This window comes from Diadema setosum, chromosome 12, assembly GCF_964275005.1.
Source record: "Diadema setosum chromosome 12, eeDiaSeto1, whole genome shotgun sequence".
Lineage (NCBI taxonomy): Eukaryota > Metazoa > Echinodermata > Echinoidea > Diadematoida > Diadematidae > Diadema > Diadema setosum.
The window spans coordinates 26,784,862-26,805,562 of NC_092696.1; the positions used below are offsets into that span (position 1 = coordinate 26,784,862).

General features: G+C 38.4%; 1 protein-coding gene across 1 annotated transcript in view; it reads left to right on the forward strand.

The window, feature by feature from the left end:
* The window catches only part of LOC140235831 (uncharacterized), an 88,209-nt gene that overhangs the window by 51,465 nt on the left and 16,043 nt on the right, over positions 1-20,701 (forward strand). The window contains exons 29-44 of the mRNA XM_072315832.1: positions 1,111-1,241; positions 1,864-2,020; positions 2,708-2,829; positions 4,907-5,038; positions 5,752-5,863; positions 6,926-7,075; positions 8,004-8,236; positions 9,016-9,169; positions 12,801-12,902; positions 13,276-13,350; positions 14,202-14,447; positions 14,943-15,215; positions 15,804-15,995; positions 17,246-17,344; positions 18,085-18,306; positions 19,643-19,749. Coding sequence (XP_072171933.1) covers positions 1,111-1,241; positions 1,864-2,020; positions 2,708-2,829; positions 4,907-5,038; positions 5,752-5,863; positions 6,926-7,075; positions 8,004-8,236; positions 9,016-9,169; positions 12,801-12,902; positions 13,276-13,350; positions 14,202-14,447; positions 14,943-15,215; positions 15,804-15,995; positions 17,246-17,344; positions 18,085-18,306; positions 19,643-19,749 — 2,507 coding nt within the window. The remainder of the gene's footprint in view (positions 1-1,110; positions 1,242-1,863; positions 2,021-2,707; positions 2,830-4,906; positions 5,039-5,751; positions 5,864-6,925; positions 7,076-8,003; positions 8,237-9,015; positions 9,170-12,800; positions 12,903-13,275; positions 13,351-14,201; positions 14,448-14,942; positions 15,216-15,803; positions 15,996-17,245; positions 17,345-18,084; positions 18,307-19,642; positions 19,750-20,701) is intronic.

Sequence of the window (20,701 nt, forward strand, 5' to 3'; positions counted from 1 at the left end):
GTTTGGGATCGTAACATGAATGGGAAAGTGTGTTTTGAGCAGTTTTTATACAACCCTTTTTTGCGGGAGAGTAGAATGATCAGGTATGTCTTCGAGGCCCCTTTTCCTTTCTTGAAATCCTTTCCAAACTCTTCACTTTCAAGTCTAATAACTTTTGAAAGGATAAAGCTACTGCTTTGAAAGTTGGCATTAATCATGGACAGAATGTGTTAACAGGTCATGCTCAATTTCAGCTTAATCTAAAAATTTCTTCATTGTTGTTGCTCCGGTTGTTTACATCCTGTGTTTTGTCCCATTCATCGCACAGCTAGCAAGGCTTGGTAAAGACTAAGCGCTTGAATAGACCCTGTACTTCAGAGCCTCTTTTCTCCGTTCACACATTTCCTGAGTGTGTGCTCTCTTTCCAATATTTAGATAGGTTAGGAGAGTCCATTTGATTTGAGTTATACATCATTTTAAAGCTTAGAGTCTGCTCTTTCACAATCTGCCCTTAACTAAAAATCCATGTCTGGCGACTTTTTTGTTGGTTTTGTGGTGCAGGGTCACATATCATATACAGTAGCTAAAATCCCAAGGGAATGAAATTAAACTATTGCCTGCAGCCTGATGATACCCAAACCACCCCATAGTGCTAAAACATCCCATGATAATAAAATGTCCCCTTTTGGTGTGTTCTTAGAATTGTAGGCAGTGCATAAATTTACATTGTGCTACATTATATTTGCCTAGGATTTCAACTAATCTGAATTGTGAATTCATTGAATGAGGTATATTTAAGGAAGCCATTTAAAGTTGATGCAAAATATAAACAGTAAGTTTTCCTAAATGAAAAAAAGATATTCAGAGGGATGAAGGTTCAGGTGTGAGTTTCTTCAATTTGTATCCCTCTACAAAGTGAATTTATTCAGATCACAACTGCTGATCTGTAAATTAAACATGTCGGAAAAAAGGAACCAGCGGGAATCTAACCTGTCATCTACTGCTTTCCGGGCAGAGACACTACCACACCAGGTTGTCACTGGTGGTAGGTTTTCCTATTGTATGAAACATAGATATTTTTGTACATACATTGTACTGTATTTTTGTATTGTTGTTCCTCATTTCTCACAGGAGCAAAGGTCTTCACCTGTGTCACAGCTACTGGAGATGTGGCAGTAACTGGAAACATTGGAACCACGACTCTAAATGGTCAAACATGGACAGACTTTGTCAATGACAGGGTCACTCTGTCCACTGATCAGGTGATCATCTGTGCAAAAGTGATAAGATTACAAGTTTTTCGTCAACATTTTCTTCATTTTAGCACCGTTTAGTTCTAATAGAGTGAAATCAGATGAACACGAATAAAGACGTTGTGTCAAAATATGACATATCAATGTGAAAGTTCTGCAATTTGTATTTTTCACACGTTTATCAGTAAATAGACACTACTGACTTTCCTTGTATGTTTTATATTGGAGAAAGATTGGAAAGTTTTTGATGAAACAAGTTATTGTGATTGAATATGCACAAAATCAGAGCGAACTTTACAAATATTTCATAATTTTAGACTTAAGCAGGAATGCCAATCTTAAATGCGATGCCTGTCTAAGAATTAATCAGTAATGAATTTATGGTAATGACTATGCATTTAAAACTCTACAACTGGAAAGAAAGTGTTACATTTGTACAAAAAAAAAGGACTCAAATGTTTGTATAGCATATATGGTAAAAGTTCAGATCACACAAAAAAGGTATAAAATGTGTCTTGATGGGTAGGGTGGATAATACATACTTGTGTTTGTGCTTGAAAGCACATCTAGAAGATGAGATTTGGCATTGACAAAAATAAAAATGTGTTTTGTGTATTTTCCATGTTGTCAGACTGTGACAGGGGGCGTGACGTTCTCTGACCAGCTCAGCGTGACTGGCAACATTGAGAATGAGGATGAGACCAACGAAGTGGACCTGCCACTACTAGCCAGCAGGATTCTCTATATCACGGGTGACCAGACTGTTACCGGTGCAAAGACATTTACAGGTAAGTAAGCAGTCACCACTGCAAACGTCTATGCACGTGATAGGCGAGCAGTGTGTTGTTCTGTTTAAACTATTGCGCATGCGTGTTGAGTGCATAAAAAAAGAAATGTTTACCATGAGAGTGTTTTAACAGAAGGGTTGTCGGGGTAACTACATTGTACCCTAGCTGGCTAGGACAGAGTTTGGCAAAAGTTACTGCGACAATGTCCAAGCAACATTTTGCGGGGCCTGTTTTAATAGGCAGGGTAAAAAAAATGGAGAAGATTGCCCAGGCGTTGTCATGGTAACTCTGGTTTTAAAGGTTCTGGTAAAATGGGGCTTCGCACTGCTGATTTTTTTTTTTTTTTTTTGTGTGTGTGTAATGTATTACAAATGTTAGGGATGTTTCTCCTGCTACAGCCTTGTAATGAATCATTTTCAACAGCTTCCACCAATTGACTTTCTTGGGTAGGAATTACAGTATTGAGCGGCATTCATCGGTTGTTGCTAAGTAGGGCAAGCCTCCCGCAAACTATGTGGTTGTTGAGGCAATCTTCTGTGAACAAACAGTGCATAGAATTTGAATCATTACAGAAACAGTCTACTGTTGTATCAGCCAGTAAAGCACATTATGGATAAAGGTATACACATTCATATTGTTTAAATTTTTCAATTCATGAAGCAAAATATTCTGGATGTGTGTTCATAGGTACAACCACTGTCAGTGGAACAGCTACTCTTGATGGTTCCCTAGATGGAGTAAACATTGACCCAATGAAGACAAATGCCATCTACTTGAATGATGGAACTCAGACCATCACACAGATTAAGGTGGGCTGGCCTGGACATCATCTTCCTCATCATCGCATCATTGTTGTCATCATTGTCGTCATCCCTGTTGTCATCATTGTCATCATCATTGTCATCATCATATCATCAATCACCATCATTGCCATAGGCACCCATTACCATCATTGTTATCATGATTACTGTCAAATCTTGCTATCGCTGTCATGATTATCATTCTCATCATCATCGTCGTCGTCATTGTCATCGTCATCATCATCTTCATCACCATCATTGTCACCACCATCATCATCATCATCCTCATCCATCATCACCATCACCATCATCATCAGGGTATCATCAGCACCATCACCATGGGCACCTGTGTCATTGCCATCGATAGCCATCACTATAGTATAGAGACCATCATCATCAGCGCATCATCGTCATCATCATCAATCACGGTATCACCACCATGGGCACCTGTGTCATTGCCATTGATCATCATCATCATCATTATCATCATCATCGTTGTCGTCGTCGTCCTTAATCGCCATTGATTATCACTAACCATCATCGCCAATTGTGAATCATCAATCATCATAATGGCTGCCATCATTAACATCATCATCTGGATCGTCGGTGCTGACACTGCATCATCTTGATGCTGTCTGTTTTCCTTGCTCTTTAGGTTCAGACATTCCATGCCCTTTGTGGTCTTCCTCCAGGCTGCATGATTGTGACATACTGTATATTCACCAGTGTGGGTCCAGGGGGCAGTTTCAGAAAGAATTTTAATCTACACTTAGATTTCAAGATGAATGTGAAATTATGGTAGGCTGTGTGTGTCTTCAATAATATTCTCATGTCCAAAAAGAAATAAAAATCTTAAAAGACTTTTTCATGCAGGAATCAATAAACCAAGTAAAATAGGAGACAGAGGGTTTTTCCTATCAATTTTGATAACAATTTGAAAAGGATTCTGAAAACATTAGATACTTGTAATACTAAAAAGGGAATCCAATGGCATACCATAATTTGTAAGTTGGTTTTACATTTTAAGATCAACACCCCAGATGTTTTAAAGTCCTCTTGCAAGTACCTCTTTCAAAATCTTTAGGGTCTGCCCAATTATCTCAAACCAGACACTGGAGAAATTATTGAGCATTTTGCAGCACAATGTAGCTTAACTCTATGTGCCATGGTGTAACCCCCTGTGTGCCACATTATTCTGAGTCAGCAACGTAGTCATGCTTTGGGAAAACATTATTTTTTTCAAACCTATTTAACTTTTATAGATTTCTGTTTCCCTGGACATGTAGTGAGCAAATTTGTAAAGAAAATGCCCCTCTTTGCCTTGATGTAGATTGCATGACAAATCTGTTATTGTTTTTCTTTGAAATTACCAGTAGCTAGATTATTGTAAAGGCCTGACTTTTACACACAAAACAATGACAGAAACTTGGAATTTATAGGCTAATCCGGTAAGCAGCACTGCTTAATTGCTAGTCAATCGTCACATAATACTGTATACGCTATATATTTCGCGTGGGTTTTATTTTCGCGAATTTCGCGAGTCGGGAGCTATTCGCGAAATTAACAACACGCGAAAATATTACCTTCCAAAATGAATCCCTTGCCTTGACGATACGAACATTTTACGGCTTACCGAACAGACCATACTTGCTAAGCTTGTTTACGTACATATAGCATGTCCACGTTTCACTACTAGTAATAAGAAGTATACACAGCCCAGTCGCTGTGGTAGCATTCGTTGCTAGTAAGTTGAAAATTCACACTTTCTTTGCCACTTCATATTTTCCCTGGTCCCCCAATCGCGAATTTAACCATTCGCGAAAATGTGTGACATCGGCAATTCACGAAAATTTATGTACGCGAAAATTATAGCATATACAGTATACAAGCTATGTGTGAGGGGAAGGGAATCGCGAGAAACGCTTTCATTGTGCTATGGCGTATTTGCCGAGTTATAGATCGGTTTGGGCGGGATAGTGCGTTGAGCAGAATATGCGAAGTTGGCACGCCATCAACTGAGTTGGGTGTGCAAACAAGGCACATAAAGAATTAAACTTCTTAACACAATTTTGCTTTCCTCTCCTAGACCTTCAAGAGTGACCTCAGTGTCCAGAATGATCTCTCAATCTCCGGACTTCTCAGCCTCGTCGACCTGGAGGAGTTGAACGACGACATCGTCTGGACCAATGACGGACCCCAAACGATCACTGGTACCAAGGTGGGTGTGTCGCGGGCTGTTGGCTTTTTGGAGGCATCAATAATGAAGAATCTCTTTCACATGGGATTTGCATAAGTTTCACGCACGGGTATGATTTGTCACATATGGGTAAGGTAAAAATAAAAAGAAATTAAAAGGCTGTTAAGGTTTGTTAGGATTCATTATGCTTCATATTATGATTTAAAAGTAAACCAGCTTCCAGAGCATTGTGGGGTGGGGGTGGAGGGGGAGGGGGGAGGTTGCTGGGATGGGGTGGATAGAAGATGCTCCTATTAAAATTTAGCTCAGAGTTCTGCTTGGTATTAAAGTGTACATGTACATGTACCTGTGGAGCCAAAAGAAAGCCCTTTCTAAAGAAAAAAAAATATCAGAGTTGATGGCTATAAGGACAAATTTGAACTTAATTTTGTGTATTGCATTGCTATTCATGAGAAAAAGAATGACAATTGCTTGGGTGGTGATGTCAATGTACATGTTAATATCTTCTGTTTGACCCTCACATGGGCAAATTTATTTTATCATGTTTGTAATTCATTATTCGTTTATGTGTGTAGTATGTGAGTGCAATTGTTTTGATTATTTCAGTTGTACAACCACATCAGAGCATCTTGTACAAGGCACTTTATCAAAGTTTGTTCTTACTTGCTTGTTCTATTTATTTTTAAATAATATATGACCAGCCATGTCTTGCAAATGACCTTTGACCCTTCCAGGAGTTCGAGGATGGATTCACCGTCACCCAGAGTGTGGTGGTCAGCGGCGAGGTCAATGACATTGACATCAGCGAGGAGGTTTTGGTGGTCATCGATGCCCAGGACATTACTGGTATGTTTGAGAATAGAAGAAGATATTACAATATGTTGTGATTCAAACATATAATATATATCCAAACCATCTCTCTCTCTCTCTTTCTCTCTCTGTCTTAATGGTTGTTCTGTCATGAAAAATGTATGGTTGAGTGCATAGTATTTCTTTTCTGTGTTTATTGAGGTCAAACTTTCCGTTCTTGTGACATGTTAGCTCACCTGAGCTGACTTACTCAAAAGTGAAAGCTAAAAAAATGCATTGTTGAGTGCATAGTATTTCTTTTCTGTGTTTATTCAGGTCAAACTTTCTGTTCTTGTGACATGTTAGCTCGCCTGAGCTAAATTGCTCAAAAGTGAAAGCTAAAAAAAAAAATGCATTGTTGAGTGCATAGTATTTCTTTTCTGTGTTTATTCAGGTTTAAACTTTTTGTTCTTGTGACATGTTAGCTCGCCTGTGTTGAACTGCTCAAAAGTGAGCTATTGCAATGGTTCACTGTCAGTCATGTGTTGTGCATGAAGAGTTTCATGTTTTCATCTTATTCTTGAACATTGGGTTAATGGTTATGTCTAAATTTGTCAGGTATCATCAAGATGGGGAGAAGGAACCATAATTCGTGCAAATGGGGATGGTGGCTCTGGAAATATTTGTTGCTGTCTATCTTAATGTTTTAAAAAGATGAACTGACCTGAATGTTCATATCAAACAAACACTTTTTACCAAAAACAAAGCATTATTTTTTTTTCATAACTCTCTGTCTTAAGTTGTTTTTTCAACTTTCCTTCCACAATTTGGCAATTTTTCTCACAAGGGAAAGAAGGTATCATTAATTTGTTGTCAACTTTGTTCATTGCACAGTAAATCTATTCTAAATATACCAGACAGCTCACCTATGTGAATTAACTAGCTAAGGACGTGCTGATTTTGCTATACCGTGCATTTTCCATAGACACCTGTCCAAATATACTAGGGACTAGTCACCAATGGGTTTAGGTGACATTCTGAAATATTATCAGATGCAAGTATGCCATTTTTTAAAAATCTCCCATCTCCTAATAATCCCTCTCCAACAACAAAATCCAGGAGCATACAGCTTCTACGATGATGTCACAATCAACGGAGAGCTCAATGTGGATGGAGAGATCAACGATGTGGACATTGCAGCACTGAGCAGCGACACCATGAGAAAAGACAGGGTTCAGACGGTGTCCTCACATCTGGAATTCAACGATGGTATGCCATAGTAATCAGGATTTTAATACAAGTGGAACTAAAATCAATCAATCCAATTCATCATTTCAAAAGTTTCTGTAGATAAAAAAAAAGAGTCGCTCTCTGTAAGCACACAAATGGCAATATCATTTGAAACTATAGTGAATAAAAGCAGAATAGAAGAAAGAAAAGAGTTAGCACACACACAGGCCAGTATCATACAGCCCTTCTTTTTTTTTAGTGTTTCGATGAGATGTAGCTTTTTTTTTTAGAAGAAAATGTCACCGAAAGAGATGAATAGTTACATAGAAGAAAAAAAAAAACATTTTAAATCAGTGTGAAATTTGAAAGTTTTAACAATGTGAACACAGTGTCCAACAGTATGTTCACAGTGTGTTCACACACTACTACTCTGTGAACACTCTGTGTAAAAGAGAAGGTCCAGTGTTCAACACTCTGTGTATTAAAAAGAGAAGTACTGTACCAGTCCAACACAGTGTGTTTATAGAGTCACTAAGGTGAACACACAGTGGGACACAGAGTTCTTTCTGTCAGGGAAGCTTCAAAACAGACTTGGAAGGGCATAAATTCTCAAGTTTGATTTATGATTTTCTTTCTCTGAGATTTTTCTTTTTCTGAGAATTTTTTTTTTCTCTGCAATTTACTGCTTTTGTATTTGATTCTGCCAGAGAGTGTTGTGTATTTTTTCTTTCTCATCTTTTTGTTTCATTGTAATGATATATTCTGTATGTATTACCTTGTATGTTGATTGTACCATTGTTTTCTGTACATCACACAGACTTGCTGAAAAAACAGCCAAAGGGCCGAGTGCAAGTATTTTAACCCACCTATAGATAAAACAAACAAATAGGTATGAACCATGGGTATTCTGTTACTCTCTGATATTGGAATCAAAATAACCAACACTGCGATATCAACGCTGTCCCAGGTGTGTCTGTTACTGGAGACATCACGGTCCGTGACGGGGAGACTGTAGACACCGTTGACCTATCCGCCCTAAAGGACCTGGCCAAGTTTGTGGACGAACCCTTCACCTTGCCAAACTCGGTGACCTTTGAACTTCCTTTGACCTTCAGTGGCACCCTCAGTGTCACTGGGACCGTCCATGATCTCGACTTCCAGGCTTGGGCTGCAACTGTCTTAAGAAAGGATACCACTCAGGTATTGTGGGGGGGGGGGGGGGGGGGTTATCTTTAATACCCATACCAAAAGTGAAGAAAGAAATATCCCGACGACTTAATATATTGATAAAAAGTATTCACTGCACATGTTGTGATTTGTAGTACTTGTTGTATTTTTCTTAAAGGCAAGTTGAACTTCAATTTATTGTTTGACCTAAAGTAGCACAACTTATTTATTTGAAATGTTGAATGAATGTCAAACCTGCTCATGGCATGTAGCTTCGTGGTATGATGCATTATTGTGTTAATAGTAAAAATAATAGTTCTTGAACAAGTATAACAAAAAGTTTCTGTGTACAGTTTCAAGCAATTATGATAGTTGCCATTGAGAAAAAATTTTCAAGCAAAACTAAACTGCAAGTTACTGTTCTTCATTTCAAACTGTAAATTTTGTGTAAATGGGTAAACACACACTGTTTTGTTTGTTTTTGATCTGATTTCTTCTATTCATCCAGTACCATGTGATTTTATCCTGTGTGAGATATGCAGTAAAATTCAGGGTTGCCAATTTGATGAGGATGAAAATCATTACATGGTGCAGTGGACTACTTTGGGTCTTGTAGGGTAAATTTGAAATGTAAGTTTTAATAAGCTAGAAATGATGAGCTGTAAGTTTTGATTTGAGTCTTTCTTTGCATATATTGAAACCAGTTAATTGTGCCATACATACATGCAGAAATTTTGTACTGGAATATATTCTTTGGAATCGATGGCTAAGAGCAAATATTTCTCTCTTTTTCCTATTTTGATGGCCGTCAGACAATCACTGGGGCACACAAAGTTGTCGGGACAATGCAGGGAGATGTTGACGTGAGTGTCCTTGGTAACATAGCTGCTGACTCCGCCTACACAACGGATCTCTCAGACTTCTTCACCGACGCTGTAAGACTCCAAGGCAACAGGGTTATCACAGGTAACAGAGCTGTTAGAGGATGTCCAAATGGGAAAAAAAAATTGTCCCTCAGGATTTGGGAAAATATATAGTGTTTGAATTAATGTCACAGATGTGGAATGATACATAATGTTGAAGACATCGGGGGTTTCACGCATTCTATATTTTGTTGTATTTTTTTTTTCTCTTAACAAAAAATTCTGTTCCTACACTGTATGACCTGACACTTCGGTTGAGGCTAATATCATTCTCACTTCTCTATATGAGAGCTAGAAGTCAAATGTTGTTATGATTTCATAATTGTGCGGTTTCTATATTTGATTTCTATTGTTTTACTAGTTTGGCATTATCAATTATTGCAAAATTCCATTTAAAATGGTGATTGATGGAGGTATCGTGAAATCCTGTGAAGCTCAAGATTTTAACTCATTGAGGACGGTTTGACACCCGTCCGAGTATACTCGGGACTCGTCCTAACGGGTTAACGGGTTAAATTCTAAAGCAATTGTCCAAGCTTCCATCAACATTATGCAAGGCAAGTGCATGTGGACTTGTGTTGATTTATCATACCCTCAACATCACTTGTGAGACCAAATTAATATCCTGAATAATATATGCCATATATTTCGTGATAATTTTCTATTTTCCTGAGGTTACTTGTTTACACCCAATTTGAACTTTTCAAACCAAGATTCTGTCAATGACATCTAATGTTTGATTTATCTGATAGTCACTGCTCATGAATAAGTGCTGATATGATGAACTTAACATATTGGAATGCACCTTCCCAGTATACAGTAATACTGTAAAACATGATATTTTCACAGCATGAAATTTTTGCAAATTGCAGCCGACTGCCTTTTTTGCGGCCTCTAACTTTCAATACATATAGTGTAGACAACAACTTTTGCTTGCGTTTTAATTTTGCGAATCTTGGCTCTCATGAAATTTGCAAAATTAAAATGCATGTGAACATTCCTCATTTTACAGTAATATGATTATCAAAAGACATTGTATGGAAACATGCAAGTTATGCTCAGTCTAGGGGAAAGGTGCATTCAAATGTCTTTGTTAATATACTTTAGCAGTTCAACTGATTGACAAATTGCCCTGCATCGAAGTAAATAAGAACTGAATTGATCAGTGTTTTAGTAGTAGCCATGATAAAAAATCATGGGTAGTATACATACTCGAGCAGGATCACTTTAGCAGTGATTGACAAATGATGTCATAAACAGAATCTTGGTTTGAAAGGTGTGTGTTTTTTTTTTTTGTGGGCGTATCCAAGAGTGATCTGAAGAAAAGTAGTCGAAGAATTATAAAGCATGTGACACATACTTAATAGAAATACTGGCCACATAATTGGTGGTTACAATAAAATCAATGCAAGTCGACACATATTTGCATTGCATATATATGTCATACAGTGCACTCCCGTTACATCGAACACGGTTATAACGGAATTCCGGTTACTAATGAAGTAAAGATTCAGACCGCATCAATATCAGCTCTGTTTTTCATTGTTTATTTGATTATAAAGAAATTTCAATGTAACAAATTCTTATATTTATAACGAAAGAAAACTGCCCGTCCCAAGGACTTTGTAACAATGGAAGTCCATTGTATGAATATTCACTGAGCATTTTCTCAATCTGCGTCCCCCCTTCCCCTTCAGCAAATTAATCTTAAGTAGATATGAACAAAGTGAAATCATGGGGGGTTGTGTCATTTTATGAAAATATGCCTGTGTGAACAGGCATGTCTTGGTAGATGAATTGTGACCCTGCATCACTAAACCAACAAATAGTCGCCAGACATGCATTTTTAGGTCAGGGCAGATTCTGAAAGAGCAGGTATAACTCAATTGAAATGGGTTCTCCTCACCTATCTAAATATTGGAAAGAATGCATGCACTCTGGAATAGTGTGTATTGAGAAAAGAGGCTCTGAAATATAGGGTTTATTAAAGCTGTGCTATGAATGGCACAAAAACAGGATGCAAAACACCATATCAACAACAAGGAAGGGATTATCAGGTTAACCTTAAATCGATCATGCTCTATAAGCACACTCTATCTATTACAAATACCAACTTTTAAAGAAGTAGCATCATTCTCTCAAAAGTTCAAAAGGGGCCTCTAAGACGTACCTACCATCACGCTATTGTAACTTCAAAACCAGTGTTCTTGAAAAAACTGCTAAAAATGCAACTTTACAGTCGGTCCGCAGCACGTATGCTAATGAGCCGATCCGGCAAGATTTATTCAGCACTCTCGTTGACGATCTTTGCGTTCGAAAGGTGTCTCGTCGTGCGAGCTTTTGCGAGACTTTGATAGGGCTATGGTTTTCACAGTGTAGCGACTTGTACATACATTCGTCATGGCTACAAGTCACAGTAAATTGTTCTCCAGACTTTGATCTTTATTTTGATACTAAATTTGCGTATAACATCGGATCTTATCATGACTATATAATCAGTTGAATTTGCGTAGATTTTACCTGCTTTTCACGGAAGATTTTGTTGTCTAAAGTTCTTTTTTGGTTCCTGACCGGATTAAGAAACTGTTGTTTCTGATTTTGGCTTTTTCGTAGAGAGGAAACTTAGATGCTCATCATATATTGGAGTCAAGGAGACGCAAGCATGATTTATACTAGTTTTTCCGTTTTGAAATGTCTGTAAAATTCACTCCTAAGGCGGAAGTATGCTCCACACAAAGTGTACAGTGGCGCAAAAGAGCTCTCTCATTGGACAGTGCTTGCATTCAGCGCTTGAACTACACGCGTGCCAAGAAACTGCAAGTGGCATGAAACCGTTATGTAGCAGCGTAATGACGTAATGCAAGCGCTGAATGCAAGCGCTGTCCAATGAGAGAGCTTACTCTTGAAATTGCACGGTTTCAAGCTGATCGGCACTGACATCGATGTATATTTTACTGGTTCCTGACCGGTTTAAGCAACAAATTGTCAAGATATTTACATGGAATACAAAGATTAGGAGATGGACTACCAAATAAAGCATTTTCATTGAGACGCAAGGTGAATTTGATATTGTTTTGACGTCTTGAACGTGTACTGCACGAATTACTTTTTTCATCATTTTTCAAGCTCAAATCACGCTATGATATTTTTCCTTGACAATAATTTGAGTAACATGTGATGATAGTTTACATATTTTCCTTGAATTTGATACCAAATTTGTGAACATAAGGTGTATTTTTGTTGCCGAAAGCCCAAGGACAAAATCCCCTTACGCAGCTCATTACGTATGCAAGCCTAGAGCGGGCTTGCATACGAGTTGAATAAATACGAGCGAATTATCGGGTGCTGCGGACTGACTGTTTACATATGACTTATGATTCCAAAGTTTAGAATAATATAGAAGAAGAATAGCTCTTTCAGAAAATATGAAAAACTCAAGATTGACCAGTTTGACCTGTTTCACCTATTTTGAGTCCTGATTTAAAATCAGGGCATGCAACGTTTTTTTTTTTTTTTGTTGTCTTGTTTTGTTTTGTGATACACAGTCACATCAATTAGAAGTAACATGTGATTATCAGTTGGAAGCTTATCAAAAGTATGGATGTAGCAGAAGGCAGAGACGAGAACATTATTTATCAATCTATTCTAATTCTGTGGAAAATTTATGTCAATAGGTGAAAAGACATTCACCGGTAATGTGGCAGTGGAGGGCAACGTTGCGGTCACTGGTCTGGTGGATGGTGTGGACATTGCGGGAAACTTGGTCACTCGCAGTGGTGAGGATAAACTTGACCAAAGCTAATCCTGCACACTTTCACCAGCATCCTATGCCCATCCAGTAATGTTTCTTGAGTTGTTGATTCATAGCCATAATTTTGATCTTTTTGTCCATAATGAGTCTAGTTTGGTGGATATATAAATGTTGTGAATTTCTACCTTTTAAGTACTGTTTACCACTGGGGGCAGTGATTTTATGTTTGAGTTATCACATTTGATGCAAATGTGTAGGTCAGTGGTATCACAAAACATCTCACCATATAAATATGAAAATTTGTGTGAAGCAATCACCCATCCATGTGCATTTTAGTGTCATATCAATGTTTGTGTTCATTTAATTTTGTAAATCTTATTTAATTTTTAAATTTCAAGGGGCCCAGACGATCACTGGAGCAAAAACGTTCGACACATGTGACGTGCAAACAAATGCAAATATCCTTCTGACAGGTTAGTTGCCACGGAGACAGACTTTGTGTTTCGCAGCCCCATCCGTATTACTATACCTGTATCTGTATCTGTTATATTGCCATGATCGACCGTCTAGTGCGGGGTACATATATAACCTTTCTCATTCTACACCCTGTAGCATGTAAAACAAGACTGTTTTTGTAATATTTCAAGTTCTATGCATGCTTTGTTTGCAAAAGGTTGCATTGGCAACCACAAATTTTACTGGGGACTTGTCATGACTAGCAAGAAGTGAGGAATGCTAACTTAGTGGATTCCCACACCTACACTGTACATGTAAGAAGCTCAATTGGAGGGAGGTGGTGAATAAATTGTTCATTGATACATTAGAGAAAAAGAAGAAACATTTCTGAAACAGGTTTATGTGCTTGATGCAATGTAGCTGATTGCTATTAAAAACTATCTTGTCAATGATGGTACACTGCTCTCTTGCTGTAGCGAACACGGGTTACAACAATTTTGTATATAATAAAGATAATGAAATAAAATTTGGGACCCAAAATGATCATCTGTCATCTGTTTGGCTATAACAAAATTTCAATTTATGTAGCAAGAGAAAACTGGTCCCAAGGACTCTGTCATAAAGGGAGTCGCCTGTATAGAGCAACATTTGCCTTGTTTACTATATAATATTTCACCTAGACCTTGTTATCTTGTACCATTTTACCCATCCACTTTACACCACTGCTCCCCTGGTCTCCTGCAGTCATATCTAGGTGAACCCCCTGGCCCCACACCCTGCCCCCACCCCCACCTCCTATCCCCGCCCCACCCTCCTCTCCCATCTCGTCTCCCTCCATTTCTCAATCCCTCATTGATTGTGCATGCAGGCTCTGTCAACGATGTCGAGATATCCGAAGCCCACGCTGACACCCTCTTCTTCGACTCGCCGTCCAAGATGACCGGCAAAAAGACGTTCAGCCGCGACACGACAATCAACGGCGACCTGCAGGTGGACGGCCTGGTGGATGGGAAGGACATTGATGAGGGCTTCACGCTGGACACGGAGCAAACCGTCACGGCCTACCACATCTTCAATAACGAGGCCACAGTGACTGGCAGCATCACAGTTGGAGGTAATACATCTCTGACCGCCCAGTTAAAAAAATCAACAAGAAGTCATAGATAGAATTCCTTGTAATGGACCAGAATGTGTTGTCTTGGTGACCGACTCATAGTTTTGAAAGTTTGTCTTTCCTTGGATAGTAAGGCCAAAGCTTTTCTCCATCTACCGTCAAAATTTGGTGGCTTAAAACCAAATCGGATTAGAGATGTTAAGCAGTTTTTCTGGTCGTTGTTTTTTTCTGCCACGTGCTGCTTTCACTGGGAAAGGAAAAATGTTTTCATTGATACTTCTACATGGCACGCCTGAGTGAGTCTTGCAGCTGTTTCTTTAAATTCTCTCCCTTCTCCATGAAATGGCACCTCCTAACTGTCTCTTACTTCTATCACTTTTTCAAATGGGTTTTGATAGGATGGTCCAAATTCAGCAAGTTACATATAATTTAATTTGGCAATCATTGCCAATCAACTCACAAGTCTAATTCCCGAATTCTTCTCTTTACTGTCAGGTCTCGTGGAGACGGTCGACTTGGCTGAGATTGACTCAAAGCGCGTCACCCTATCCGGCAGCAACACCGTTACGGGCAGCCTCACGTTCAACGACATGGCGACGTTCGAGGCGGACGTGACGACGGCGTACCTCTTCGACGGGGTAGACCTCTCCGAACTGGCTGCAGAAGAAGCGTCGAGGCACATCGGATATGAGGACCAGATCTATGGCCTGGCCTGTTTCGCTGAGACTCAGTGCGAGCGAACCGAGGCTATTGCCGAAGTTGTCAACAGTGAGCTGAAAGAATGATTTACTAACTCAAATAAGCCATTTTGAGTTTTCTGTGCATGATCAGATATACATGTAGCTGATATTAAATGTAAGAAAAACAATTTAACAATATAGAGAGATATGAATGCGCAATGCCCTAGACAGTGGCTGCGGTTTCTGTGGTTCAGTAAAAGAATATTGTGAACATTTAAGGGAGCCTGTTAAAGATAAGAGCATGTTGGATTAAGTAAGTGGGTAATATCTTGCTTTTCAACAGTTCCATTCAATGGATTAAAATTCACCACATATGGTGTCTATTGACACCATAGTTCAATCAAATGTGTCTTGTGTTATTACAATGTAGATCAGATGATTTTAACAGGCTCCCTTGAATGTTCACAATATTCTTTACTGAACCACAGAAACCGCAGCCACTGTCTAGGACATTGCTCATTCATATCTCTGTGAAGTGGGTAATATCTTGCTTTACAACAGTTCCATTCAATGGATTAAAATTCACCAGATATGGTGTCTAGTGACACCATAGTTCATTCAAATGTGTCTTGTGTTCTTACAATGTAGATCAAAATAATTTTCTTCCTTTTTTCAGATTTTCTTGATGCCATTGACTACGTAGAAGAGGAACAAGTCATTCAAAAGCATATTCAAAAGTTTGAGACCTTTTCAATGGACGGGACAACCTATCTTGCCGCCGCAATTTACGCTGATGACCACAGGGATGTGTGTACGACCAGCGTTATCTATCGCTGGAGCACAGAAACCTCGCAGTTTGAGGAGCTTGGTAAGTTTCAAATCTTTGCATCAATGTCTATTGAAATCACAAATTCATTGAACTTTTGAGTACACTGGGGATTTAAACTTTTTATGTGCCAAAGTGTAAACCTCCTGTGTGCCACATGAATTACTCTGAGACAGCAACGTAAGCATGCCTTGAGAAAGCAATTTGTTATTCAAATAATTTTACCCTTAGAGATTTTTTTTACCCTCGACATGTTAGAGCAAAGTTGTAGAGAAAATTCCAAGCTTTGCTTTGATGTAGATTGTATGAGAAATCTATGTATAATTGTTTTTTCTTTCAAATGACCAGGTACATGTAGTAGCTACACTATCATAGAGGCATGACTTTTGCACGCAAGACAGGGATAGAAACTTAGAATTTATGTGCAGATCCAGTAGCGAACACAGCTTGTCATAGTAATTCACCACATAAAATACAATTTAAGCTACAGCTGTGCCTGTGACAGGGATGGAATCTCGAGAAACACTTTCATTGTACACATGTACTTCCATATTTGGCGATTTATTAATGGGCTTGGGCGGGTCTGTACATTTGAGCAGAATATGTGAACTTGGCATATTACTGACTGAGTCGGGCGTGCGAATGTGGCACAGAAAGAGTTCAGTTGTTGTCATGATTTTGAAGTGTTTTAGTGTTACAGAAGTGTAGACAAAGGAAAACTACAAACACATGATCTATTTTTAAGTAAAAAAAATTTTTTAGTGGTAATTACTTTTTCTGACATGTTTCAGTATGTTTTATACTTAATGCTTAGTATAAAATCATTCAGATCACTTAAAAGGCTATTTGGGGTATCACTTGAATTTTTGCCAAATGGACCTGTGAAATTTTACCATTTCAAAATGCTGTGAAAGTCGCCTCCACATTTCTATAAAAAAGTATGCAAAGATTCATTATTTTTCCCATCATGCATGTAGTATTAAAAGAAGTACTGAAGATGTAACTTAACAGGGCCCTGGGTCCCTCTGGTCGAGTAGTGACTAGTGGCAACACTATTGAAGAGGCTATCCCTGGTACAGAAAACCGTATCATTGTACAATTATACCAGGAGTGCACCGTGTATAAAATTTCTAGTTCTGCTGTACATGTACATTGTATATTCCCTTATCATTCTAAAACCAAAAACATTCCTCCCTCGCTGCAATTCTTTTAAAAACAAGTGAGTGTTGTACAATGTAAACGATTAATCAAATGTCGATTTTTATGTTTTTGCTGCTTTTGTCATCCCAAAGAGCGACTGAACACCAACGGTGCCGTTGCCTGGAAACACTTTGTCCTCGGAGGAGAGGACTACCTCATCGTAGCAAACTCCGGACACGTTCCATGTCATGGTTGGTAAAACAAAGATCTTGACTTCAGCTTTTATGACCGCCCAGCTTAAAAACCCTTAACCTGTTGAGGACGAGTCTGGAGTATACTTGGGCAGGTGTCTATGGGAAATGCGTGGCATAGCAAAATCAGTTCGTTCTCAACTGGTTACAGAGTGGGCCAAAATGAGACCATAACTGATATTTTACCAAAGTTGGCAGTTTTCTTGTTTGGTTTTTCATTCAGAACATCAGCATTGCTATGGTCAGATGACGTATATATTTTTTAAAATCTTTTATTCTTTTTTCTGTAACAATTTTAACTATTTGAAAATTATCAGTGAGAATGTTGTTTCTCACATTTGCATATACATGTAGCTTGATTGCTTGAACTTTGTCGAGCCCATCGGACGTGCGGGGAGACAAAGGGATTGCCTGCGGCGTCTGTCCGTCCGTCGTCCGTCTGTAATGATATAGAAACTTGAATAACTCTCTAACTGAAACCTTCAATTTCAATCAAACTTGGAGGGAAGAGTAATTATACAAAGTTACACATTTACCAAAATGCCGCCCCCCTCCCCACCCCCACCCCCTGGTCGGGAATAGGATTAAGTAGATATAAGATGGGCCTCCATGTCTATCTACACGCAGTATACGTAATATTGTATTACGTTAAAGTCTTCATGCATAATATCATTGAGTAGGCCTACTGTTTTCAGGCAGTTAATACTTGGTTCAGTAATTGTCCTCATTTTACTCGCCAGACACCTCATCCAGTAACGCCATCTACAAGTTCGTTGATGGCTCCTTCACTCTCGTCGGGTCGGCCGGCGAAGCCATGGACGCGACGTCCGACATCGATGCCTTCACTGTAGGCGAAAAGGACTGCTTGGTCTTCACCACGTACGATGGCAGCATAGCCACCATCTATGTCTACAATGATGGCACAGGGGACTTTGAGGTTATGCAAGACCTTTCTACGGGAGGTATTGCAGTACTTTCTCATTATTTAAGGGTGCATCTGAATATACATGTATGGTCATGTACTATGTGTAATTATCGTGTCTGTTGTTAGAATTTGATGGGTATGTTTACCTTCTTTGCAGTATTTATTTTAGCCCCTGTAAAGCATCCCCTGGCTAATACAGTTAAACCTGTCTGTAGGGACCACGCAAGAGCCAGAAAAAAAAAAAGGTTTTTATGTAAATGTAGACCAGTATCTGCTGATAGTGACATCTTGATTTGGCATATCTTTTCTAGCTGTCAGAGGATTTTTTTTTTCCAAGTGTTATTATATGGCAGATGGCTGCTGAGGCAGGTTGGACAATAGTATCCACAATCAAATCTTGGTGCATCTTTTATGGAATCATAAGATCTCAGATAGGACATTTAAAACTTTAAGTTACACCCATGAAAGATTAAAGGGTGTGTACAGTTCTGGTCGAGGTGAGGATTTAACTTTTAACGTTTTGTGAGATATTCAGAAACCACTCTATGAGATGTCAAAGAGCATGCAGTTCTAAGGAGTAACAAAAGTTTATTCGATGAAAATCGGTTTTGAAATGACTGAGATATCCAAAAACAAGGTGAAACAAAGAGATCCTAATAAAGTTGTGGCATGTCGCCTTTTATTATTAGCACTTTTTTGGATATCTCAGCCATTTGAAAACCAATTTTCATCAAATAAACGTTGAATCCTTCTTAAAATTACATGTTCTTTCATATTTCATAAGAGGCTTTTCATTATCTCACTTAGGAATGTTCAAAACATGAATCCCCACCTCAACCAGTACTGTACAGTCCCTTTAATGTAGAGTCTGCAAAATGATCTCTCTTAAGTGGTGTGAGAGAAAGAAGGGCAACACCTCAATTGATCGTTTAGACTTTCTTGATATGAGGTAACTGTAGATGAAATTCATAGTGGTATTCTAACATTTGTCGACTTGTATTGTGAATACGGATGAAGAGTATTTGCAGCTTTGGCTGTTTTTTGTTGTTGAAATTTATGAAATGGCAGACTAATTTCATGAAATATTTGCAAAAGGGACCCTTTATATCCATAGTGCTGTGTATTCATATCTTTTTAAGTTATGAATAATGTCTTCAAGTTGAATGTTTCGAAGCTTAATACCTCCAGTTTGCAGAAATATTTAAGAAATCAAACTTGGCAAAAGGACAAATGTGACGTGAATATAAAGATTATCTACACATAGCTTCCCTTAGACAAACATTTCCCCCTCATATTTTTGTCTCTTCTATTTCAAAGTTTTATTCAATCATATAGATAAATTTCAAAGCGTTCTCTCCACTCCCTGCCCTCAGTGACCTCTTCAGTTGAGTCCATCCAAATCGAGGATAAGACTTTCCTCGTGTTCAGCCTCTACCTCTTGGAGATCTCCAAGGTGTATATCTACGATGAGGACAATGAGGTATGTAAACATGGGGACAATTTTGAATTCATCATAGGATAATTTCACCTTAAAGGCATTGTCTATCATTTGCAGATGAAACAAAAGCCCAGCTTTACTCCTTCAAAATAGTTCTTAAATGTGAGTTATTGATAGAAACAACCAGTGCAAAAATTGAATCAGCGTGATCAGTGTTAAGTGTTGTCAAATATACAAAATGTGAATAATTGTTAAAATGAAAAATGAAAATTCATGCATGCAATTATTAAAAAAAATAAAAGGCAAATTCAACATAATATCATTTTAATGGCATGATAAAGGAGCACCCGACTTGCCTCTTCAAGAAAGCGGGGGGAATAATATTACCCTTAACATACATCAGTAACAAGTCAAACAAATGTGTACTTAATTCAATAAATGACATTTTGTGGAATTCTATGTCTGTTTTCCTTACTTTGTAGTGTACGTACATGTACATGTGACATCATAATGTAGTAGTCTTCTTATCCATCAGTGAAGGTGCAGAAAATATAAAAATTCATAACTTTTGAACAAATTGACCACTTTTCCTCACTTTCAATAATGTGCTCTGTCAATGTTGCTGCATTCACTCTATCCACCCGCATATGAAGGTGAACTTTGCCTCTCCTGTCACAATGAGCTTCCTGTTGGATGGAGGCGCATTGCTACGCCTGACTTAACCTTTAACCAACATGGTCTGGACTTTTATCTTTTAGTGATCATGAATTCTGTAATCTCATTGGTCAATCACGTAATTGATAAAATCCCGTATAAGGGCCGTTCTCCACAAAAGTGCACCAACAGGGTTGGACAAACTATAAAATTTTGACATTAAAAAAGTCATGAAACTCATTTGAATTCAGAAACTTTAATACTTTGAGAACACATAACAACCAACGGGTGATTTTTGACACCAACATATTTTTTAAGAAATAGCATTGAACTTGAACAC